This window comes from Mauremys reevesii, linkage group 6 (genome assembly GCF_016161935.1).
Source record: "Mauremys reevesii isolate NIE-2019 linkage group 6, ASM1616193v1, whole genome shotgun sequence".
NCBI classification, from domain to species: domain Eukaryota; kingdom Metazoa; phylum Chordata; order Testudines; family Geoemydidae; genus Mauremys; species Mauremys reevesii.
The window spans coordinates 87,608,945-87,633,469 of record NC_052628.1 but is presented as its reverse complement, the minus strand read 5'-3'; the positions used below and the strand labels follow the sequence as shown (position 1 = coordinate 87,633,469).

The following is a 24,525-nucleotide window of genomic DNA, read 5'->3' as shown; positions in this document are numbered from 1 at the left end:
CTTCGTTCCAGAAAGGACTGCAAAATTTGGACCATAAAGAATAATTATCTGGTAATGTACCTAACCCTGCTGGTGCAGAGGAACAAATGACACTGGAGATTGTGTCTTGGCTAGTTCCAGAGAAAACTGAAGCTATGTTGGGGGGCTTGGGGGAACCAAGCAGAAGAAACAGCAACCAAGAGCTTGAAAAAAATGAAACACTCACAGCCAGAAGCAAACCATTCTCAGTAAAGGCCCATGGGTCAGGGAAATCCTTCCCACCAGAAATCACAATCAGCCCAAGTCTAGCCTCTTTTAGGAGACAATGCAAGCCCCATTCTTTTGTGTTGGCCTTTCCCAGAATAATCAGCAACATCCTCCTGACAATAACCACCAAATAATGAGCCCTCTTGTCATAGCAGGTGAACTGAGGGAAGAATAAAGAGATTTTGCCTTTCAGTGCAGAATCAGTGTGATTCTTATTGCTGTATGAGGCACTTAAATGCAATGGTGACAGGTGCACTGTGACAGATCAGATCAAACATTAATGTTTCTGTCCACGTGTGTGTGTCCTTTATTTAAAATACTTACATAAAACTGCTTTCTATATTGAAGTGGAAGCTCAATGATGGTTGTTCTTGTAGAAAACTCTATTTTTGGTGCAATTCCCTTAAAAATAATACAGAGGTGAAATCACTAAAAATAATGTCACAGTGCAGGTGTTACAATTTTATAGAGATGAGCAACCGCACCTCTAATTCAGTAACATTTCCTCAAGCTTCTTAATTATTTCAGAATCAGAAGTGACTAGAGGAAGCACTAAAACCAAAAAGGGGTAATAACAGATAGCAAAATGAGAATGAACTTGCAATGCAAAATGGCAGCAAAAAGAAGCAAAGTGCTCTTGGGTTGCATATTCAGGCAACACGATATTAAGCAGGGAGGCAATGCCCTCTTTGTGGACCTAATCCTTGCAAAGTGGAGAAAGATGATGGTCGAGAAAAACAATGTAGAAAAATATGTAAGATACTAGCACAACCCCAGAGATATCCCATGGCTCAAAGAGTAAGAGCTGGGATGAAATGGGAGAATAATTCTTTTTATAGATTTGAGGGGGCAGGCAGCTCTTTCCTGTTTGTTTAACAGCTGTATTTACTAAACACCAGTCTTCCTAATGGGCCCTTCACACTCCAAATGACACCCTCCAAACAGCTGTGAAAACTGAATCAATATCTCAGTTTTCCTTTCAAGGTAGGTGAAATGGTGACAAATATTGCAGAAAGACAATTATAATCTGTAATTAACAAACACAATCTGTTAACTTGCAATCAGCTTTGGAATTTGTATTTAATGTAGTTCCGATTTCTTTAAAAGCAGTAACTATGAAGTCACCATAACTGTACGAACATTAAGGACCAAGTTATACCTGCCCCTACATTTTTGCACTGAGATGGCGAGAGACGGAGCAAGAAGCCATAAACTTTCTGCAGTATAAAGGGTAGTGCCAGCTAGCAGTGCCTGCGAGGCTCAGAGCCCTAGAGAAAGTGCATCTGCACAGGGAAAAGACAGATCAGGGCCCTATCCTGTGCACAGGCAGCAACTGTAAGCAAGGGACCTCTGTGGGAAGCACTGGCTATACTTTTATGAGGACTTCTACACACTATCACTTACATTTGTATAACTAATGTAACTCAGGGTTGTACATAAGCCACTCCCCTGAGCGACATACGTTACATCGACCTAACCGGTGTGGACAGCGCTACTGCTGCTGATAGGGGCTGGAGTAATTAAGTCGACAGGAGAGCTCTCTCCCATGGGCTTAGAGCATCTGCACTAGCAGCACTGCAGAACTGCTGTAAGCTCTGTAATGTAGCCAGAGCCTAAATGTATAGCAGCAAGTCCTGCTGCTCACCACACTTCTCCAAAAGTTCTCCCCCTCCCTCACATCACTTTACCCTCTAAGAGGCACAATTTAGCACTAAAGGGAGACATTCAATTTCCAATCTAGTCTGTTTCAAAATTGAGTTATGTTATGTCTCCCGAAATCCATTCAGTCCATCATGACTTTTAGCTTAACTATAATGACTTTAGCTGGATCAGAACAATAAAATTAACAACCAAATGATCAAGTTAGCACAGTGAGAGAGGCTTCCTTGATTACAAGATGCATTCAGGCACATTTTATTCTTAGGTTCAATCTCCGGTCAACGACACTTGCTATTAATGGCCAACTGAAAACTGTTTTGAACTCCTTAAGGGTAACAAATTTGAAGGGGCAAGAACTTCTGGGACTGTGTTGCCAACACTGCAGAAAAATCAAATTTATCTGCTTGAAGCTGCTATTGAACATTTGGATGCCAGCAGCCTCATCAGGCTATAGAAATCAGCATTCCTATTGTTTCAGTGCTTTTACTCCACATAGTGGCTTAGTGACTAAAGAAGAATCAACCCATTATGACAATGTACAAACTGACAATCTGCTAGGCCACTTTACCCAGGTACTGAGTGAGGAGGGAAAGGAGAGGAATATGTCAGTTGTTGTCTCTAAAATTACATTTAAATACTATGAAATTTGCAACAAATGACAGAGTGCAGGAACATTTAACAAAGCTGTTAACCACCAGGCCACCTGCTTTCAGGACATATTGACCTTGATGGAAATTCCGTTTTCATTGTTCAATTGCATTACAGTGGAAGAACATGGGTCTCTGTATGAATTTAATTGAACTAAACAAGCCCAGGCACATAGAGGCAGCAAAGCACATGCCAGGACTTGATGTAGAAACATGTGAATGACTCAGAGTAGAAGACCTTCCCGCCCCATCAGACTATTCTTTTCTGGCTTGACAGGGAACATTTACAGATTCACTCACAGTTACAACAGGCAGCACTAATGGAGCACTTCACTTGTCCTACTCCGTATGAGCCTGAGGTCAAGGTGTCTTTCCATTTATTTCAGTGGGCTTTGGATCAGGCCCTATGGTCAGATCTAGATTTCTAGAAGTCCACTTGGACACTTCACATAATATTATTGAGTATTAGAATTTTCTTCTCAGTTTCTTAATGAATTGTTACATACTCTCAGTTCTGACTCATTGTCTCAGACTGGTGGAGGCAATGGCATTTAAATTTATATTAAAAGAGGGACAAAATAAAACACATAACACCAAGTGAGATCAGACACACTAAAAATAAGAGACTAAAAATGAGACACCTGGTCACAGCAGCATAAAACTGAACAAGCAGAATGCAGAGAAATGCCGTAGACAACCACAGCAGCAACAATATTTAACTTTACATTTACTTAAGAGAAAGAGACAGTCCCACAACTGGATCAACCACTTTTCAGTTGAAAAGTCAGAGCTGAATTCTTAGGTACCAGTGGACAAGTGACTAGAATTTTTGCCCGAGGGGAGGACACTGAAGATGTAATTAATTTCAAGACAATAAACTGGAATCCTACAAAACTAGTGTTTTACAGAGTCACTTTCCACAGTAGAACAGTATTTAAGGTTGAATGTTTGGACTTAAGTTTTGCACTTCCTGATTTGAGGGTTTAACTGTGTAACCTTAATGCTGCACTAACACAGCTTTACTGCATTTAATCTCTAAATATTACAAATGCTTTATGTTGACTGTAAAACACTGCAAAACAGGTAGTTTTCTTTATTACACAGTCTCACAATCTAGGAGTATCAAACTGTAATGTGGTGGCAAGATTCTTCTGTTGATCCACCCTGTTGGCAGATGATGGACCCCTCAGGGAGATGCCCCTTGATTCCTGCTAAGTCATTGTGGCAGATGTGGCTCATTAACTCTACCCTATATGTGAAGGAAGTGACAGAGGCTTTGCGCATAGGGAGCCTGGGTCTAGGACAGAGAGCTCTCTGTAGGGAAACCCTAGGAACAGCTACGCTTAGGAAGATGCTTACATTTACTTGTTGATATTTCAGTTGTCAGTAAAGCCAAACCTCACAAAGGGGTGGACATGCAGAGTGGACATGATTCTGCTCCCATTTACAATGCTATAAATCAGGAGTAAATGTGGTGAACGCAATGGATTTACAGCAATGTAACAACAGCCTGACATAAAAATCCCAGTGTCCAAAGATTCTGCTCAGAGAAAGTCCAGGAAAGGACACATTCAGGGCCCAATCCTGCCAGCCTTACTCGTATTAGTGGCTGCAGTTATTTCAATATAACTGCTCATATGAGTGAAGTGTTCACATGAGTCAACCTGCAGGTTGAGCCGTTAGGTAACATATAGTATCAATAGAAAATTCAAATGATGTACAAAAATACATTCTCAGTCAGTCAGGATCATAATATGGGACTTAGCAATGTGATCGAAAATGTGGATGGCCCAGTGCATTTGACTTTTGACTTTTGCTTTGCTGGACACAGAGGGTTTATTCATCCAGTTTTGCAAGTCACCAAACCATCCTGTCAAAAATATAAATGGGAGTGAGAGAAGGCCACTGTGTTAGTAGTAAGTCATCAATATAATAGTGAAAATCTAGACTATTGCAGTAAATAAAGTCACAATTAAAGTATGAATGCAATGTACTCCGCAGAGAATTATAAACAGCACAAGACTGGACCTGGAAAATCAAGATAGCTCAACTGAAAAATGTATACGTTGTTAACAGAAACAATCAGACACGGCAAATAAGAGTAGTTAGATAAACCTAGAACATCACATGGACTAGAATACTGAAAAAATTAAGGATGACAACAAAAGAGATGAATGTGGTATCAAGAATACAGTAATGTATTATAATAATTAACAGAATTAGTCTTAATAAGACAACATTAATCAAAACCTAGCTATTAGCTGCTATAATCTTAGCACTATTAGTGGAGCCCCATTTTAGATAATTAAATCTAATGCTGCCTTCTATTTTTTGCCCACATTGAAATCTCAGCATGAAGAAATGCAATGGGCTATTTTTACATTCAATCCTTGCAGCCCAAATACTTCTTTATAAATGAAGTTCCAGCACTGGTCCTACAAAGCAGTTGGGAAGATTTGAAGGGGAGCCGTACAACGCCAGTACCAACAGACTTACTAACTGAGACAGTGATGATATCTAGAAAAAGAGAATCTGCTGCAATAGTGGGCATTGTTAATATGCTAAGTGATGAGTTAGCTAAATTACCAGGATTTTAGAGTGGATCATAGTTTGACCCTTTCTCCCCTGTGAAAAATATCAGGATGTGCATGGGCAGGTTGGTTAGTAGAAAATAAGTGAGCAGAATTAGCCTTGTTTTGCTGAATTGCATGATTGACGTAGATGTCACTTTTGTCTCTCTCAACAGACAATTAGAATGAGAGAAAGAACGGAAGTAAGCGTGTACAGAAATTTTAACTCTCAATCAAGGCAATGGTAATTTTTTTTTAATCTTAATTATAGGGAACATCAGGAAGCTGAGGTTAATAAAGCCATTCAAAGGCTTGTTACCTGAAACACTGACTGCCTTAACATTGAGAAATTATTCTTCTCTCATTACTGTGGCAACCAATAAAATATTCAGATTTCCAACACCACATCAAAATACTCAACATGATCATCTCCAGATAATCTGCCCTTGACCTACCTAACACACTAGATAAAATGCTACACATGTGGCTGATATTAATTATATTATTTTATAATATTCCATTCTCATAAAAGAAAACTGGATTAAATGTACAACAGTAACTCAGGTGTTATAAGTTTATATGGGGCCATTAAAGTATCTCTGTATTAGGCAGAACTTGCCAATGGTGAGTAGAAAAATGTTCCTGGTATGTGTGAAACTAAACCAGCAATTTATGCAGAATTTAAATTTTTATTTAAAACTAATTACATTCCTCGCCCTTATGGTATTGAAAATATTTTTCTAAATGTGAACCAATGCAGCTTTGAGACTCCAGCAGAGTATTGCTGCTCATAGCTTTCCCAAGCAGTAACGGAATAAAATGAACAAAACCTTGGTCAATTTTATTGCTTCTACTGCATAATCCAATCAGTGTCAGTGAAACTGATGAGAATTTTGTCAGTTTTATTCTTGTGTTTCTGCTTCAGAAAACTAAGAGCATCAGGAAAGACAGGCACTGGACACATTTACAAGGACAGAAGACCCCCCAAAAAAGACGATTCGGAGAAGAGTAGGCTAAACTAAGGAAGAGAGAGAGAGTGTGTGTGTGTTAGCATGTATGTATGTGTGTGCATGTTTGTGTGTACATGTGTTTAAATGGCTAGGAAAGACTGTGCCCCCTAGCACAGTCAATGAGCAGCGCCCTGGAAATTTACCCAACACCCTGCCCTTTCACAGCAGCTGAGGATGGGAACTTTGCGGCCGGGCCCCCTCACCCATCTTTTACATTGGCCTCTGGCTAGTAGGTTTAATCTTCAGTCAGGTAATGCCTGGTACTTTTTCAGGACAGTACAGAGCCATACAAGGTACTTGAGCATGTCTCTCTGTTCAAGAGCAGTCCAAATTCATGTCTCAAACTGAGATCCTCCCAAAGTAGCACGCCCTGTTACACTAGCCTGCTGGGCCAGACCTCTCCCACTTTCTTCTTTTCAGCTACCCATGTCAAACACCCATTTGGAGACAACTTACTGGGAAACTAGGAGATGTTTTCATTAGTAACTCTCTCTCCACACCAGGATACACAGGAGTCAGCTTGGGCTCTGGGAAGAGAAAATCTCGAGTATTCTCTTCATAAAAAGCGAGACTGTCCCCCACTGAAAGAGTGAAAAAAAGGAAGAACTGTTTCCAAGATGGTTAATATTTTTTTTAAAAGTCACACGTTCTATAGCAAGCCCTTGACAGAGTGTGCAAGCCCTCCCTGGCTCACTAGGAGACCTGCCCCTCTTTCCACATTAGGAATGACTCAGTCAGGAGTACATGAGGTCTTTGGGATAGGTGTGCACCAGCAGGAGTGTCACAGGGAATCACAAAGGGTGGTATCCCCTGTGGATCTGCTTTGAGATTGTATGAGGAGGTTCACAAGTCCTTTGGGCCATGATGTAGGAAGCTTTCAGGACAGCGGCACTTTGCTCCTCTTTGGTATACTGCCCTTCTCCAAATGGTAAATGGGGGACCCTCAGCAGTGTAATGAAAACAACAGCAACACTGATAATCAGTGAACACTCTCCATTCTGCTGTGTGCTCATTTTTAATTTGTGAGAAAGGCTCCAGTAAGGTCATACTTCTAATTTTAGGGACTGAGAAAATAACTGCTTTTAAATCAAATGACTTGTTAGTCTCATTTCCATTGCGCTGACTACTCTGCTTCTGATTAATGTCTCTATCTTGAAAGTGAAATGAAGGAGGCAGAAGGGAGAGAGTCCATTTATTCCTCCATCTGTAATGAAAGATTAGGCTTAGCACAGCAACACTGCAGCTTGATGCCATCTTTAACACTCAGTTTGTCACCAGTGCCCCAAACTATTTTGGGATCGGAATGACTGCATAACCTCAGAGACAAAACGATCCACATGTATTGTGGGGAATTTCCAAAGCAGTGCAACTTTGGAGAGCACACCAAATTCAAATCTGTCCTTCGCTTTTCCTTTATTAGGGCCCAAGCTTAGGGGACCTGAGCACCATCAATCTCACTGACGTGACTAGGAGAAGAAAGCATTCAAGATTCTGCCTTTACAGAGCATGGCCCTTCCAGAATATGCAGAGTGTATTTGTCTATCCATACAGGGTCAAATCCTGATCTCACTGATGTACACTGGGAGTTTTCTTAATATCCTCATGGCACTAGGATTTAGCTCATTAGCATTTAGAGAGAGCTTTACTTTTTTGAAGCACTGTACAAACTACTAATTAACCTAATTAATTGTCTATTTAAATAAAATCAAACAGGAATGTTTGTAATGGGCTTATAAAAATCATATTTACACGTTTATGTTTGTTCAGTATAGCTATCGTCATAAAGTGATTTGCAGTGCTGTTGTAGCCGTGTTGGTCCCAGGATATGAGAAAGAGAAGGTGGGTGAGGCAATATCTTTTATTGGACCAACTTCTGTTGGTGGAAAGGACAAGCTTTCGAGCGATACCAAACTCCTGTGGTCTGGAACAGGTAACCAGAGCGTCTGAGCTTAACACAAGGTGGGACAGACTGTTAAGCATAAGTGGGCAACAAAAGGTTAGATTGTTAAGCATAAGAGGTTCACACATGCTGTGGTCCCTTTATGCTTAACAATCTAATCCGTTATGGCCCACTTCATCTAAAGGTGTCTTCTATAGTATGTATGTATCCCTCATGCTTAACAACCTGCCCCACCTTGTGTTTATCTCAGACACTTGGTTCCCTGCTTCAGATCTAAAGAAGAGTGATGTGTAGCTCGAAAGCTTGACCCTTTCGCCAGCAGAAGTTGGTCCAATAAAAGATATTACTTCATCACAAGTGATGACAGGAAAAATAATAGGGGTTACTTACCAAGGAAACTTTTGTTCTTTGAATGTACTCTCTCCATACAGCCACACTGCAGGAGTCACATACCCAGCCACCCAACCATGGAACCCTTTTGAGTACTGCTGAGTCCAGGCTTCAATTGACTTAGAGTAAAAATATCCCCACCTTTCTAACCATCCTGTTGTTCTTCTCTATTTCTAGAAGCCCATGACATTGAGCTCTGAAGCAGAGGGGAGGAGAGCGGTCAGGGTGGCACTATATAAGCTATATATTCAGAGACAAAGGCCACTTTGGTAAGCAACTCGTTTTTCTCCTTCATCACATTGCTTCCCCAGGATAGGAGACTAACACGGAGGTGGACTGTGACGCATCATTTGCTAAACTGTGACTGATGCACAGCCTTCCTGAAACCAGCATCTAAACTTGCTGCAGTGTCAAGCAAACACCAGTTCATGAACCCCAAGTAGCAGCCCTGCAAATTTCTGATAAGAACATGTTCTGAATACCTGCCAGAAAAGTTGCTACTCCCCTGCTTGAATGGATTCTGTGACATTCAAATACAAGGACCCTGGCTCACTCATAATGAGACTAAAGGCAAAGCCTTATCCACCTAGAATATATGCCTACACTGCAGTTAGACACCTGCGACTGGCCCTTGCCAGTCGATGTGGGCTCACCAGGCTCAGGGGCTGTTGGACATTCAGACTTAGTCTAAGGCCCTCCCACCTCGCAGTGGTCCTAGAGTCTGAGTCCCAGCCCAATCCCAAACAATCTACACTGCAATTAAGCAGCCCCTTAGCCCGAGCTCTACGAGCCCAAGTCAACGGGCACGGACCAGCCTCAGGTTTTTAATTGCAGTGGAGACATACCCTTAGACAACCTTTGAACTAAAACACCCTAAACTTCAGACTTTTCTCCAAAGGCAATGTATGGCCTATTGGTTTTCATAAAAGGCTTTGGGCCAGATTTTCAAAGACCTTAACTCCTAAGTAGGCACATAAATGAAATAGTAACATTTTCAGAGTGTTCAACTTTTGGAATGACCACACTGGGAGGTACTGAGTGCTGTGCAAGTTTTGAAAATCTGGCCTTTACTTCTGTCTAATGAGCAGCTGCCAGTTCTCACCCTCTAGAGTGTGCAATCAGGCTACTGATGGAAGGTGGTGAAGCTTTGGGAAAAACACAGAGAGATGTATTGCGTCAAAAGAAAATCAACTATTTTTGTTCAAAATTTAGGGTAACGGCTACGCTGCAGTTTGTTCTTATGAAAGATGCTGCATATTGTAGCGATGGCATATTAGAGCCTGCAGCTCTGATGCTAGCACAACTAAGAGTCAAAAAGATAGAAAACTATAGTAAAAGGTAATAAAGAGAGCAAGATTCTTAATCCTTCTCAGCTTGATCCTTTATAGCTGGGTCATTTTTAGGGGCTCTCTAGAACTCCCTCTTGGGCCTTGTTTACACTAGAAAATAGAAACATGGCAGCAACCAGTTTCACTGCACTGGTGCTGACCCTGGTACAAGACAAACTGGAGTCCGTGCTGGTTTCACTATCAAGCATTACATTTGGATTTTTTAAAAGTTGAGCAAAATCCCTTCATCCACTTTTTGAGTGAAGAAAGAGTGAAAAAGATACAAACTTCCCATTGTAAAAAAAAAAACTACATATTTTTGCAGGGCTACAACAAAAAATGGAGCTCTACATTATTATTTGTGTTATATTTACATATCATTGATGAACCATAATGGTAACAGAGATGAGAAAATCTAGAAAAAGAAATTAAAGTAATTTGAATACTCCTAACAAAGCAACCGGTAATATAAAAATGCATTAAATATATTATATTAGTGGTAGAGCACTACCTATTTTTCAGTAATGAAAACTGCCAGTGATTTTACCACACATACAATTGTTCCATATTTGATTACCTTAAAGAGTAGGGTTATTCTGCCACCCTGTGTCCACTTGATTTTTCTAACTCATAAAAACCACAAAAAAAGTTGTTATAGAGCCAATGCTAATATCTGCTAAATGGAACTCTAAATTATTATTCATGTTACATTTAAATATCATTGGTGAACAATAATAGTGACAGAGATGAGAAAGAAATTAGATCAATGACAGGGGAAAGAAACAAAGAATCCTGTGGCACCTTATAGACTAACAGACGTTTTGCAGCATGAGCTTTCGTGGGTGAATACCCACTTCTTCGGATGCAAGGGGAAAGAAATTAGATCAATTTGAATAATTCTAACAAATCAACCAGTAAGTCACTAGTCAGAAAATGTATCTTATTTTCGCTGGTAGATGATCAAAGTGTATGCAGAGTTGGGGCTGGGGACAGCAAATAGTTGAAGCCCCTAGAAGAGGAGATGGGAAAGAGGAAGAAAGTGGGGAGGCAAGGCTCAAAGTTAACACCCACTGGGATGCTCCTTTCAATGTCTAATAAACTGCTATTTTGTAAAATATTTACTAGCCCATTACCTGAAGATACTAGTTGAATTAATCCAAACGTTGTTACATTGCCTAGAAAAAGACAAAAAAAAGTCAAGGTGGCTGAGAAATTATAATATATTCAAAATACTCCTGTAGCATAACAATAAAAAATAAGGATGGATAGAAAGATTTGGAGCAACTACACTGTCTTCAGTTATACATGCACTCAGAATGTTCTTTGAATGTTATTCTTAACCTTTTCCAGAGGTATGGCTGGAGAGTCTTGCCCGCATGCTCGGGGTTCAGCTGACCGCATATTTGGGGTCGGGGAAGAATTTTCCTCCAGGGAAGACATGCACTCAGAATGTTCTTTAAATTATACTTACTTTCAAGCATCTCTGTTACAGCAGCCGGGTCTACAGCACTTTCAAATACCTACAGGAAAGTAATACCGAGTATATTCGTCCTTTATAATACAAAAAGCATTTTTATAATCTAGCAGTTATATGAACATTTTTATATATTCAACAAATATTTCCCTACACCATGCTGTGTTGTCATTAAGCAAAACAAACAAACTTGGGAAATACTATATATTTTACTCCGTGTGACATGTTTATTAATGTCAGCTGTAAAATACTGTAACAATTTGTTTAAAAAGTTATGTAAAGTCTTGAAAATCTTAGTTGTTTAAACCTGAAATTTCACACACTGTAGCCTCTGAGTCAGACTTAGAAGTGAGTCTAAAGGGTTTTTCAGGAAATCTCCCACTGTTGCACTAACATTAGTATAGTTCTACTAGTAGAAGCAATGGTGGAAGAGCTAGTGCAGAGGGGACACAGGGTTTTTTTTGAGAATACAGGGTTCTTGATCAAACCATGGGCCTCAACCCACAGTGCTGGCTGCCATCAGTGCCCTGGCTGCCATCACCCTGAAGCACAGGACAAGCCCTATATAGGCAAGAGAGGAGTTCAGGCGTCTAAGGCAGTGGTTCCTAAACTTGTTTCACCACTTGTGCAGGGAAAGCCCCTGGCGGGCCAGGCCAGTTTGTGTACCTGCCACGTCCACAGGTTCAGCCAATTGCGGCTCCCAGTGGCCACAGTTTGCTGCTCCAGGCCAATAGGAGCTGCTGAAAGCGGTGCGGGCCAAAGGACATACTGGCCACTGCTTCCAGCAGCTCCCATTGACCTGGAGCCACGATCGGCTGGACCTGCGGATGCGGCAGGTACACAAACCGGCCCAGCCCGCCAGGGGCTTTCCCTATACAAGTGACGGAACAAGTTTGGGAACCACTGGTCTAAGGTGACAATCCTATTTGTTATTATATAATTTGCAAAGACTGTACATAAAATCAGAACATTTTATGAACATGAAATAAATATAAATACATTTTACTTTGCTTAATTTCATCCCATTACTCCTAGCCACAATTTGCTGGTCCACCCTAAAAGAGATTCCTCTGCCTTGGGGTGAAAACATGACCTCTTTGAAGTCAATGTGAGTTTTGCCATTGACTTTAATAGGGCCAGGATTTAACCCTTAGTATTTTACCTCGTTCAAGCAGCTGTGGTCAGCTATATCTCCACTGAGTCATGTTTTAACCCCGCCCTTAAGCATTTTTGTTGCTTTTCACAGAACCATAGAAATGTAGGGCTGGAAGGGACCTCAAGAGATTATTTAGCCTATCCCTCTGTGCTGAGATAGGATTAAGGATTTTTTTTTCCACCCAATTTGTCAACATCTTTCAACCTCTGATAATATTGAAGCTTTCAGGACAGTACTTCAGTGGTAGGCTTTTTGGAGGAAGGAAACTCAAAGAGTGCATCTTTGCTAGGAAAAAAGGTATGGTCTTATGTCATGTAAGATAACACCTGGTAACAAAAATGAGGCACTATCTTAGTGAAAACATGGCAGCTTGTAGTTTTCATACACATTAGCAGGTCAAAGTAAAGACTATGTGGGAGCCTAGGATTTATCTTGACCTGCTAACACTTGTTAAAACTATAACTCCCTAGTCTTCACAGGATTTTACTTCGTGTTAGTTATTGCGGATTAGCTAACACAAGGTAAGAACACACCTTTTTTCCTAGTGAAGACAAGGCTCATTTCACTCTCAAGTCATCTTCAACTGTCACTAAAGGCCTAGGAAGTGAAAGGCATTTAATCATATTCCTTAGAAAGTGGAATCTTATGAGAGATGTGGTAAAATTTATTTGTGAAAACAGAGCCACACAGAAAGCTGTATGCAAAAAGCAGGGATTCTCCTAACAGAGCAGAGCAAGAGCCATTAGGGAAAGAATAAGGGTAACAGATGAGCTCTGTACTCTTAAAAAATTTCTACATGTGTATTAAAACGATGTTACCTGTAGTGGCTTCAACATAGTTTTCTTGTCACTATGGGCAACGCCAAACTGTGCTAAAATCATTTTTAAAAAACATCATCAAGCATAAATCACCATTCATCAATATACAGATCCAGACTAACACGGCTACCCCTCTGGTACTATTCATCAATATGATAGCCAATGAGCAGAGAGAGTTTGTTGGGTTTTTTAAATCTTTTATAAACATTTTGGAGTTAGCCAAATCATTTACTCCAAGGAAATTCAGGCTGAAGACTTGTGTTCTTGGTTATTTCAGATTTTAAAATGGTATGTAAAATGTTGGTTAAAACATTCATCTGTCACTTATTTGAGTCATTATATTTAATTCTATTCCTGCCAGGATCATGAAAATCAGATGATAGTCATCCCATAGTGGAGATGTTATTTTGTTTCCACAGAAATGGGATCACAACCAAATAAATACCAAGCAAGAGAACTAACACACTTATGTCCTTTCTGGGATTATATAGGATTGTTTGCCCGGGAGCACACTCCAGTTTAACCAGTGAGCCACAACCTTGGGTGTTATTGCCATGAATAAAAATTCAGATAGCAAAATGTTAAATTTTAGAACCTGTTCCCAGTTACAGTCCCTCAAAGATATAACAGATCTGATTCTTTGCTACCTTGCATAGGAATCAAGTGTAAAATGATACTAAATCAAAATTTTCTACTAACTCTACACTGGTGGTAGCATTTTACACCCACTTTGCACAGGTGTAAATTACTATCCATAGTGGAAGGCAGTAGAGAATCAATCCCAAAGCATGTAATAAGTGAGAATCACCTTTTCAAACCACATCTTCTCATGAAACAAGAGAGGGAAAATTGGAGGAAGGCATTCTGTCTCCTTGTATTGGCCCAGGATGCAGACACTGAGGTAAATGTCATGCTTCTCTGGCAGGAACACACCAGGGCAAGTGACCTTATGAAAGAGAGAAAACAATCATGGTGATGAGAATTCTTTTAGGGCAGCCTTCCCCGCTTTGTCCCATCAATGTGCCTCATGCACAATCTGCAGGGACTACCATTATGGTCAAGTAGGTAGTACAATATCTGTGCTCTGGGCTTCTCTGTTGACAAGGGTGCCAGTTAGGGTCCAGTTCTATCTTCAGTTACACCAGAGGTGGGCAAACTACGGCCCATGGGCCACATCCGGCCCGCGGGACCCTCCTCCCCAGCCCCTGAGCTCCTATCCCAGAGGCTAGCCCCCGACCCCTACCCTGCTGTTCCCCCTCCCCCGCAGCCTCAGCTCACTGCACCGCCAGCACAATGCTCTGGGCGGCAGGGCTGCGAGCTCCTGGGGCAGAGCAGCTGCAGAGCCGCGGCCTAACCCGGTGCTCTGTGCTGTGCAGTGGCGTGGCTGGCTCCAGCTGGGTGGCACAGCTGCCTGTCCTGGTGCTCTGGGCAGTGCAGCTGTAGCACCGCCAGCCACTGGTACTCCAGGCAGCACAGTAAGGGGCAGAGAGCACGGGGGGTTGGATAGAGGGCAGGGGAGCTCGTGGGAGTGGTCGGGGGTGAGGCTGTGGATAGGGATCGGGGCGGTCAGAGGGCAGGGAACAGAGGGGTTGAATGGGGGCAAAGATCCTGGGGGGGGCAGTCAGGAATGAGAGGAGGGGTTGGATGGGGCAGCGGGGCGCAGTCAGGGGACTGGGAGCGGGGGTTGGTAGATGGGGTAGAGGCCGTGGGGGTGCCATCAGGGAATGGAGGAGGGGTGGATGGGGCAGGAGTCCCAGGGGGGCCATCAGAGGGCGAGACTCAGGGGGGGTCAGATAGGGGACGGGCCACACCTGGCTGTTTGGGAAGGTACAGCCTCCCCTAACCGGCCCTCCATACAATTTCAGAAACCTGATGTGGCCCTCAGGCCAAAAAGTTTGCCCACCTCTGAGTTACACCAATGGAAGTTACAGCTGTATAACTAAGGGCAGAATTGAGTTTTTGGAATGGAATTTTCAAAAGTGGCTAAAAGTGTACCTCTACACTGCAGAAAAACACCTGTGGCTGTGTGAGCTGGCCCAAAATGTTTTCTTTAGTTTTGCTCCTTTTATTTAAAAAAGTGTTAGTGTGTTGTGCATTTGCTGGTTTTATGCTTCCTATATTTGGGACTTTCTTTTTTCAATAACTGTATTCATGGTGATGAAATGTCATGGATTTTAACATTTTACTGAACAGATACTAAAATATTTTAATCTGATGCCAGAATAGGAAATTCAAAGGCTAAGAGATGAGAGAAATGTTTAAAAATAACTATTTGCATATCTGATGAAAAGCACTATACAAAAAATAGATTATTATTATCTGCTCTTGCTAGACTATGAATTGACACAATAATCCCTAAAAAGACTATTACACAATTAATATTGCACAGTGTTGTAGAGTCCTGACATTTACCTAACCTTTACCATTAAACCCCTTTCCCCTTGATTTAGATCACACCCTTCTGTGTACTTCCCATTGTTTCCACAGTACAGGCAGTGTACATCGTATATGAAATCAGGGCTGCCATCCATCACGTCCTAGGGCTGAAGTGCGAAGGCCGTGTAAAAGCAATTAGAAGGTCATTTCGTTTTGCTTCACAGAGTGTTTATTATTTATTTACAAGTTACCGCATAGAATCCTTTAAAGACGCAGTTTCCTTTAAGTGCCGCTGAGAAGGGCGAAGACAGCGCTAACCCGGCTGTGCTACACGAAGCACTCCACGCACAGCTCCGGGGACAGGGGCAGCGGAGTGGTGATGCAGGTCAGGGCTCGGTGTTGTCGCGTGTACTTACCCGGGAAGGCTGTATGTGCCGCTCGCGCCCCTTGGAGCCCTGTCCACTTTTTGCCCTGCCCCTCCCTCGCTCGCTCGCTGCCCTGGCTAGTGCTGGCCCTGCACCCGCCTCACCGCGTGGATCTGCAGCTCCACCACCACCTTCAGCGGCATCCTGGGGCGGGGGGTTCTCCCCGCCTCCGCCCCCGCGCCCCGCTGTCCCGGTCACCCCGCGGCCGCTGCTGTCCGGAAGGGGAAGCGTCCCGTTGCCGTGGAGACTCAAACGCGCCAACGTTCGCCTTCGGAACGCGGAGGCAGCCGGCGCGCGCCCCCTGGAGCCCGGGGAAGCGAGGCGCACGCGAGGCTGTAGCTAAGGCTCCCTGCGAACCGCGAGAAGCGGCGGGTTGGGGGAATGCTCCCCAAGCGACGCTTGAGGGCGGAATGCAAGCATGCCATGGAGCCTGCCCAGAGCTATGCATGTAACTACTGTGTGCAATCTGCGTGCATGCAGGGGGGTTGCGTGTAGGCCTGGGCTATGTGTGTAATACGTGTCTATAAGATTTGTAACACATGCCTATCTTGTGTGAGTTCTGTAGATGTGGCACGTGTGATGTATGTGACATGCATGCATAAACACAAGGCTGTGTGCATATAGTCATAGAAATGTAGGGCTGGAAGGGACCTCATAAACCCATAGGATTCCACAACCTCCTTTGGTAACCTATTCCAGCCCTTAACTATCATTATAATTAACTATCCTTACAGTTTGACATTGTAATTTGAGTGTGTATAGTTGTGTGAGTACATGATGCAATGGGTTTTATGTACAAGGTTGTCTGTATAAAGTAATGTGTCTATGCAATGTTTGGTGTAGGGCTGTGCATATTAACATCTATGTAGAACCGTGTGACAGTTTCTCTTATAAAAAGCCCAAGTTTTATGTCCCTCCTACCCCCAACTTTCTGGAAATAGTCTCCCTTCCACTTGACCTTTTACTTGTGCAGCCTCCAGCCAAAGCAGATTATTTTCTGTAAAGGGTAAAGCTAATCAGACAGGTAATTTGTAACATATTGGACTTTGGAAAAACAAACACAAGCTTTTAATCTTTTTAAAAGTCTAAACTTTTGTCCACATATACTACAAAACTAGTTTGGTCTAAAAAGAAGTTACCAAATTGGTCAAGGGACCGTTGCTGATCCAAGGTGTAATTGCTAATGGTCTGGGCAGAACTGGTTGGTCACTTAGGGATGTTTTTTCTCTTAAACCCCAATCCTGCAAGCATGTACAAATGTGCATAGTTTTGCTCAGATGAGTAGACATCAATGGTACTATGCACACAAGTAAAGTTACACATGTGCTTAAGTGTTTGTGTAACCCACACACCTCTTGGGTGTGGTGCTCTGTTCCATCCAGTGGCACCGAGACAACTTAGAGAAAGATTGAGTCTGCTCTATGGCCTTAGCTAAGAGGCATATGGCTTTTAATTCATGTGGTAGAGACTCATGCATTTAGCTCCAGAGGTCCCAGATTCGATCCTGCTCACCAATGTTACATTTGCAGGATTGGGGATTTTGTTTCCAACTTCTAAATCTCATTAAAATACAATATTGACTAATATCACTTTCCAACTTGGAAATCCAAATTAGAGTTTTTTTATTTAAATTGGATTTCTTTGATAAAATGCCTTTTGAAGAAAAACCCTATCTAAAGATAGTTTTAATTAAGGTACATTATATCTCAAAGATATCTCATCATAGAATAGGGATTATAAATTCTAATTCTATAGTATGAGACAATATATTCATGTAATGTTTAAGAAAAGTTTTGTAAATGAGTTCCAGTAGTTCATGGATTAGGGACCCAATTTTATGGGATTCCAGGGGCTTCTGTATAGATCAGGGGTAGGCAACCTATGGCACGCGTGCCAAAGGCGGCACGTGAGCTGATTTTCAGTGGCACTCACACTGCCTGGGTCCTGGCCATCAGTCCCGTGGGGTCTGCATTTTAATTTAATTTTAAATGAAGCTTCTTAAACATTTAAAAAACCTTATTTACTTTACATACAACAATAGTTTAGTTATATATTATAGACTTATAGAAAGAGACCTTCTAAAAACATTTACATGCATTACTGGCATGTGAAACCTTAAATTAGAGTGAATAAATGAAGATTTGGCACACCACTTCTGAAAGGTTGCCGACCCCTGGTATAGATTATTCAGGTTAATCTTTCTATCTACCAATGGGACTCAGTGCTCAGGTTAGAATAGGGGTCAGCAACCTCTGGCACACTGCTCGCCAGGATAAGCACTGTGGCGGGCCGGGCCAGTTTGTTTACCTGCCACGTCGGCAGGTTCGGCCGATCGTGGCTCCCACTGGCTGCGGTTCGCCGCTCCAGGCCAATGGGGGTGGCGGGAAGCCGCGGCCAGCACATCCCTCGGGGTGGGAGGTACCACTCCATCACCCTCACTTGGTCACTTCCTACCAGAGTCTGCACTGGGTCTCCCATGAGATGTCGGGTTCTCTGTTGTCAGCAGGGCCAGTCTCCTCCAATGGCTCCTCCAGTCGCCGGGGTGCAGGTGAGCCCAGGGCGGCTCTGATTCCCGGTGCAGTCAGGGGCTGTGGCTGGCCCACTACAGACGCTTCCCAGACAAGTCCTTTCCCTGCAGCCTCCAGCCCAGAATGAGCTGGGTTCCTTCCCTTTATACTGCTTGAGCATTTGGAGCATGCTCAGTCTCGCCAGGGAGGCAGGACTTCCGCTGTCAATCGTATGGTCTTAACCCTGTTTCTGCTAGTGCAGGGTAAGCAGACTCCATCACAGTATCCAAGATGAGAAGAAATTTAGAAGAGAGTCCCAAGCTAATAACATACAGTTGCAGTGCTCATTTGATGCACCTCCTAGCCAAAGACTTCAGTGTTCCAGAAATAAAGGCGAATGTTGTTGAAATTGCAAAATACTTTCATAACAACCACTTTGCAGCAGCTGCTTTAAAAAAATGGGAGGAACCAAGCTAACTCTCCCATAAGACATGTGATGGAACTCAGTAGTGGACTGTTTTGAGCACTATATCAAGAACTGGCCTAATCTGATGACAGTTTGTGAACAAAATCATGAAAAAATAGATTTTGTCTATCACAGCCAAAGTTCTCAACATTGGCCTTAAGAGAAACATTGAACACATGCTGAGTACTCTGAAGCCTATTTCTGTAGCTCTGAACAAAATGCAGGGAAATAGCTGTTTTATTGCTGACACGGTTGAAATTTGGAAGGAGCTGAGTGAGATCTTAAAAAGAGAACTATGCAATGACAGAGTTAAATAACAAGCATTAAAAAAACAAATGGGACAAACACTATCTCCAGCTCATTTTCTTGCAAATATTCTCAATACTCAGTACGAGAGTCAAACCTTAACTGTTGAAGAAGAGGAGTTGGCTATGACATGGAGAGCCAGCACTCATCCCTCCATAATGCCAACTATAATAAACTTCAGAGCTAAGGGTGAACCATTCAAGAAATATATGTTTGCTGATGATGTTTTAAAGAAAGTCACACCAGTGAACTGGTGGAAGTTACTTAAGCACTTGGATTCAGAGACTGTTGAAGAGATAATCTCACTTTTAACAGTAGTAGCTTCTTCTGCTGGTGTAGAAAGAATATTTTCTTCCTTTGGACTAATTCATTCCAAACTGAGAAATCATTTGGTAACCTGAAAAAGCAGAAAAGCTTGTTTTTCTTTTCCAGATTATGAACAAACAGGAAAATGAAGGTGAAGATGACTGAGTTAGCTGCAGAAACCAATATTTTAAGTTTCTCATGTTGACCTGGCTGACAGAGTCGATTTAATTTTTTTTTAAATATTTCATTTAACTATTTTAGTTAAAAACAATTTTAACAAAAACAAACCAGATTTTAAAAAACTTGAATGTTTAACTAAATTCAAAAATTCATGTGCTTGTTTTGTTAAAGTATTATATATTTGCTGTTGAAGAAAAAATCCAGAATACATAATGTTGTTGTTTTAGTTAAATAAAACAATTTAAATGTCTGTCTGGTGATGTTCTCCTCCTAATACAGCATGGCAAGAAAATCCTCCAAATATTAATGATTAACCTGTTGAATTGGAGATAGTTCACCTCCCAATTACTTCATAAATATCTGCTTCAATTACCTTTGGTAAATGAAATAAACAAACAATCATTCATTTTCTGATATAGCTGTAAAACTAATCTGAAAAGTTTTCAAAATAAATCACTTTAAAAATGTATAGTGTGTACCTTCTAAAAATTAAATCTACATCTCTCTCTCTGAGTTGTGAAGAAAGGTATGTATTAAGGTTATAACAAACAACTAAAATGCATTTTTATGTAGAAATCCATGCTTAAATCGAGTCTTCCTGACTAGTGATTTAAATCATGATTTAAATTAATTTGATGTAAATCAAATCCACCCTGACTTGGATGCTCTGAAATGTTACATTGTTTAGTTTTTGAGTGCAGTTATGTAACAAATAAAATCTATATTTATAAATTGCAGTTTCACGACAAAGAGATTGCACTACAGTACTTGTATCAGGTGAATTGAAAAATACTATTTCTTTGGTTTATTTTTACAGTGCAAATATTTGTAATAAAAAATAATATACACTTTGATTTCAGTTACAACACAGAATACAGTATCTATGAAAATGTGGAAAAGCATCGAAAATATTTAATAGATTTCAATTTGTATTCTATTGTTTAACAGTGTAATTAAAACTGATTAATCATGATTAATTTTTTGAGTTAATTGCGTGAATTAACTGCGATTAATCAACAGCCCTAGAGAAAATATATTATTTTGCCCATGTTAAAACATTTTTTCAACTGTTTCATTGAGAAGCCCTAGCATGTTTGGTACAGGGACTTGAAATTTGGCAAAGGGGTTGTTGCTCCTGGGTCAGGGATATGCCTTTTTGCCACCCTCATGAAAATCTGCCAAAATTCAGCCAAGTTACAAGCTTTCTCAGTTTAAATAGGCTCAGTACAGTCTTGTTAGAATTTTTCAGCTAAATTCTCTGAAGATTCCATCTGTGCTGAGCATGCTCCAGCCTTGGGCTATAGGATATTAGCAGGACTTTCCTGGCAATTGCTCTTTTTCTCAGCTGGGGGCTGCTGTGGAGCCAGATACAGGAACTGAGAGGAGGAAAAGTCTCTTCTGTGCTCTCAAAGCTCCCTCTACTTGTAGCACTTAGGATAAGAAGAACTCAGCCTGGCTGGAATGCAGAAAGGGGTGGAGAAGGAGAAGCAGAGACAATTAGTGCTGGGGAGAAATAGGGGCACAGTGCAGACAGAGACAGATTGTGGGGATAGAGCCAAAGAAAAGTGTGTGGGGATAGGGACATAGAATGGAAGCCGAGATAGGCTGCACAGAGGGATAGATGTGGAGGGGGCAGACGTAGGCTGGAGGGATAGGAACAGTGGGGACAAAAAGCCTACGAGAGAGGATAGGGCAGTGGTCCCCAACGCAGTGCCCGCGGGCGCCATGGTGCTCACTGGGGCATTTATGTGCGCCTGCCTAGTGCACCCGCCTGACAGAGATAGAGAACTCAGGGTGCGGGCGCAGTGTTCTCTGTTCCCGGCAGGTGTGGGCCTTGCCTAGTGCCCAGCAGGGGAGAGAAGCCACGGCCCAGCGCCTGCCGAGGACAGAGAACTCTGGGGCTGCAGGCTGCAGGTGCCGGTGTTCTCGGTCCCAGGCAGGTACAGGGCCGCGGCTTAAGCCGGAGAGAAGCCGCGGCCCCACGCCTGCCGGGAACAGAGAACTCCGGGGCTGCAGGCTGCGGGTGCCTGTGTTCTCTGTCCCCGGCAGGTGCGGGGCCCGCCTAGTGCCCAGCAGAGGAGAGAAGCCGGGGCCCCGCGCCTGCTGGGGACAGAGTATTCTGGGGCTGCGGGCGCCAGCTTCTCTCTGGATTCATATATTATGTAATATTAAATATGATGTTTTTTGTATTATTTAATGTACAAATACAAAATAAGCCTTGAAAAATTGTTGGCACCCGCCACACTCTTCTGAAAACATGAATGTGCTACTGGCCACAAAAAGGTTGAGGACCACTGGGATAGGGCTAGAGACAAGCTATGGGGGGATAGGGCAGAGGGGACAGCAGAGAGAAGATGCAGTGGCAGAAGCTGTGGGGGTGGATAGTGCTCAGTGTGGGGAGGAGATAAAGACTGTAGCATCATAGGAGCACAAATAGGCAGTGGGGGTGGATACAGGGCCGACTCCAGCTTTTCTGCTGCCCCAAGCGGCAAAAAAAAAAAAAGACGAGTGGCGGCACTTCGGTGGCAGCTCAACCGCGCCGCTTCTTCTGTGGCAGTTTGGCGGCGAGTCCTCCCTCTCTTCCTCTTTGGCAGCAATTCGGCAGCAGCTCAGAGAGGAAGAGAGGGAATGAGGGACCCACCGCTGAATTTCCGCCGAAGACCCGGACATGCCGCCCCAATACCGGACGGAGTGCAACCCCTTAAAAATTGGCCGCCCCAAGCACCTGCTTGCTACGCTGGTGCCTGGAGCTGGCCCTAGGAGGATAGAAGCAGAGAGGGGAAAAGAAACAGGCTGCCTGGATACATGCTAGGGCAAGGGTAGGAAACCTATGGCACGGGTGCCGAAGGCAGCACGCGAGCTGATTTTCAGTGGCACTCACACTGCCTGGGTCCTGGCCACCAGTCCGGGGGGCTCTGCATTTTCATTTAATTTTAAATGAAGCTTCTTAAAAATTTTGAAACCTTATTTACTTTACAATAGTTATTTACTAAAAAATAGTTTAGTTATATATTATAGACTTCTAGAAAGAGACCTTCTAAAAACATTAAAATGTATTACTGGCACGCGAGACCTTAAATTAAAGTGAATAAATGAAGACTTGGCACACCACTTCTGAAAGGTTGCCGACCCCTGAGCTATGCTACAGTTTGAACCCAGTGCCTCTTGGCCTGCCCTCTGTGGCAAGAGAGAACAACTTTTCTCCATCTTTTTTATGACAGCCTTTCAAGTATTTGAGGACTGTTATCATGTCCACTCTTAATCTCCTTTTTTTGCAAACTAAACATACCCAGTGCCTTCAGCCTTTGCTCACAAGGCTTGCATTCCATCCTTTTTATCATCTTTGTTGCTCACCTCTGAATCCTTTCATTTTTCCACATCCATTCTATACATTGGTGACCAAAATTGGACACAGTACACCAGCCGAAGCCTAACCTAAACCAGCACTAAGTAGAGCTGTACTATCACCTTCCGTGATATACAAATAAACTATGTTAAAATAAAATTAAGAGTGCAGTCAAGCCTTCAAAAGTTAAGAAATGATAGAATTCAGGCTGCCTGTGCAACTTTAGTTTGGACCCCTTTGTATATGCATTAAGATACAGTCTTTAATTACATGATCATTTTATTTTTTTCCACAGAATTCCCCCCCCCCCCCCAGGCTCCCATTCAGTGCACAGGGTGGATAATTAAGAGGGGAACGAGTTGTTTTTCAAAGTGCTGAGAACAGTGATTTTACCTAAAAAATTACCAAAAAATGAGAGTCTAGGAAAACAAGAAACTGTAGACCAGAATTTAATGATTCTGGCCTGCAATTCAGGGATGTGACTGCCACTATTTTAGAGAGAAAGGTGGGCAAGGTTCTATCTGTTATTGAACCAACTTCTGTGGCAAAAGAGATGAGCTCTTCAGGTCTTCTGGGTATAAGCTTTAAAGCTTTTCTCTCTGACCAACAGAAGTTGGTCCAATACAAGATATGACCTCACCCCACTTGTCTCTCTAATATCCTAGGGCCAACATGACTACAACAACTCTGCAAACATTATCTTAATTCTGGCATTTCCTAACTTTTGACTTTGCAGCCATAACTTTATTTTAACAAAGGATTATTTTGGCACATCCATCTGTCAGATTAAAAATGCTTAAATCGGTATGTTCTGCTATGACAAAGGTGTTAATAAAAATAATGTAATTAATTATGGATTACAATAACCTTGCAAACAGTTACCTGTTTGTATGCACTGGATACATTAGTGGAGATATCTGCAAAACATCCCAAGTTTAATTTGTGGACCGTGATTATTAGAAGCCCATTCTAAAGCTGTATTTGGGCGCTATGAGGGACACACGTCCGTGCTGGCTGGGCAGACAAACGGATGGAGGAGATCGGAGTGTTTATGGGACTTTTGCTATGAATTCTAACGACACCAAGCGGAGTCACATTTATCTTAGGGGGGGGTTCCGTTGGCCAATTTCCTCCTTTTGCCAAAGGCTCCAGAGCCAGACGTACGCTGCGCTTCCTCAGCCCCGCGCGGGGCCAGCATCACCTCTCTCTAGTCAGTTTCCCAACGAGGCTTAAAGAACAAACGTGGCCCCGCCCCCGCGCTCCTGCAGCACGAGCTGGCTGGCAGCCTCCCACGTCCCGTGGCTCTCAGCGGGCGGTGGCGTGCGCCGTGAGGTCACACTGGCGGCCCACCCGCCCCCTGTTTCCGGAAGTGACGCTCGGCCTAATTTCCGGCCAGGCTGGTAACGGTAACGGGC

General features: G+C 42.6%; 1 protein-coding gene across 6 annotated transcripts in view; it reads right to left on the bottom strand.

Moving 5' to 3' along the window:
• SPATA6L (spermatogenesis associated 6 like) overlaps positions 1-24,419 on the bottom strand; it is a 44,085-nt gene extending 19,666 nt beyond the window's left edge. For 2 of the 6 annotated variants that reach the window (XM_039543554.1, XM_039543555.1), the window contains exons 1-7: positions 23,993-24,419; positions 19,585-19,675; positions 14,007-14,144; positions 11,222-11,270; positions 10,884-10,925; positions 6,589-6,713; positions 571-648 (exon numbers count right to left, since the gene is read on the bottom strand). In XM_039543554.1, coding sequence (XP_039399488.1) covers positions 571-648; positions 6,589-6,713; positions 10,884-10,925; positions 11,222-11,270; positions 14,007-14,144; positions 19,585-19,675; positions 23,993-24,015 — 546 coding nt within the window. In that variant the 5' untranslated portion in view covers positions 24,016-24,419. Of the gene's footprint in view, positions 1-570; positions 649-6,588; positions 6,714-10,883; positions 10,926-11,221; positions 11,271-14,006; positions 14,145-16,103; positions 16,241-18,453; positions 18,493-19,584; positions 19,676-23,992 lie in introns of those variants that run through there. The other 4 variants (XM_039543560.1, XM_039543558.1, XM_039543556.1 and 1 more) reach the window with 4 other exon arrangements.
• Positions 24,420-24,525: the final 106 nt, after the last annotated feature.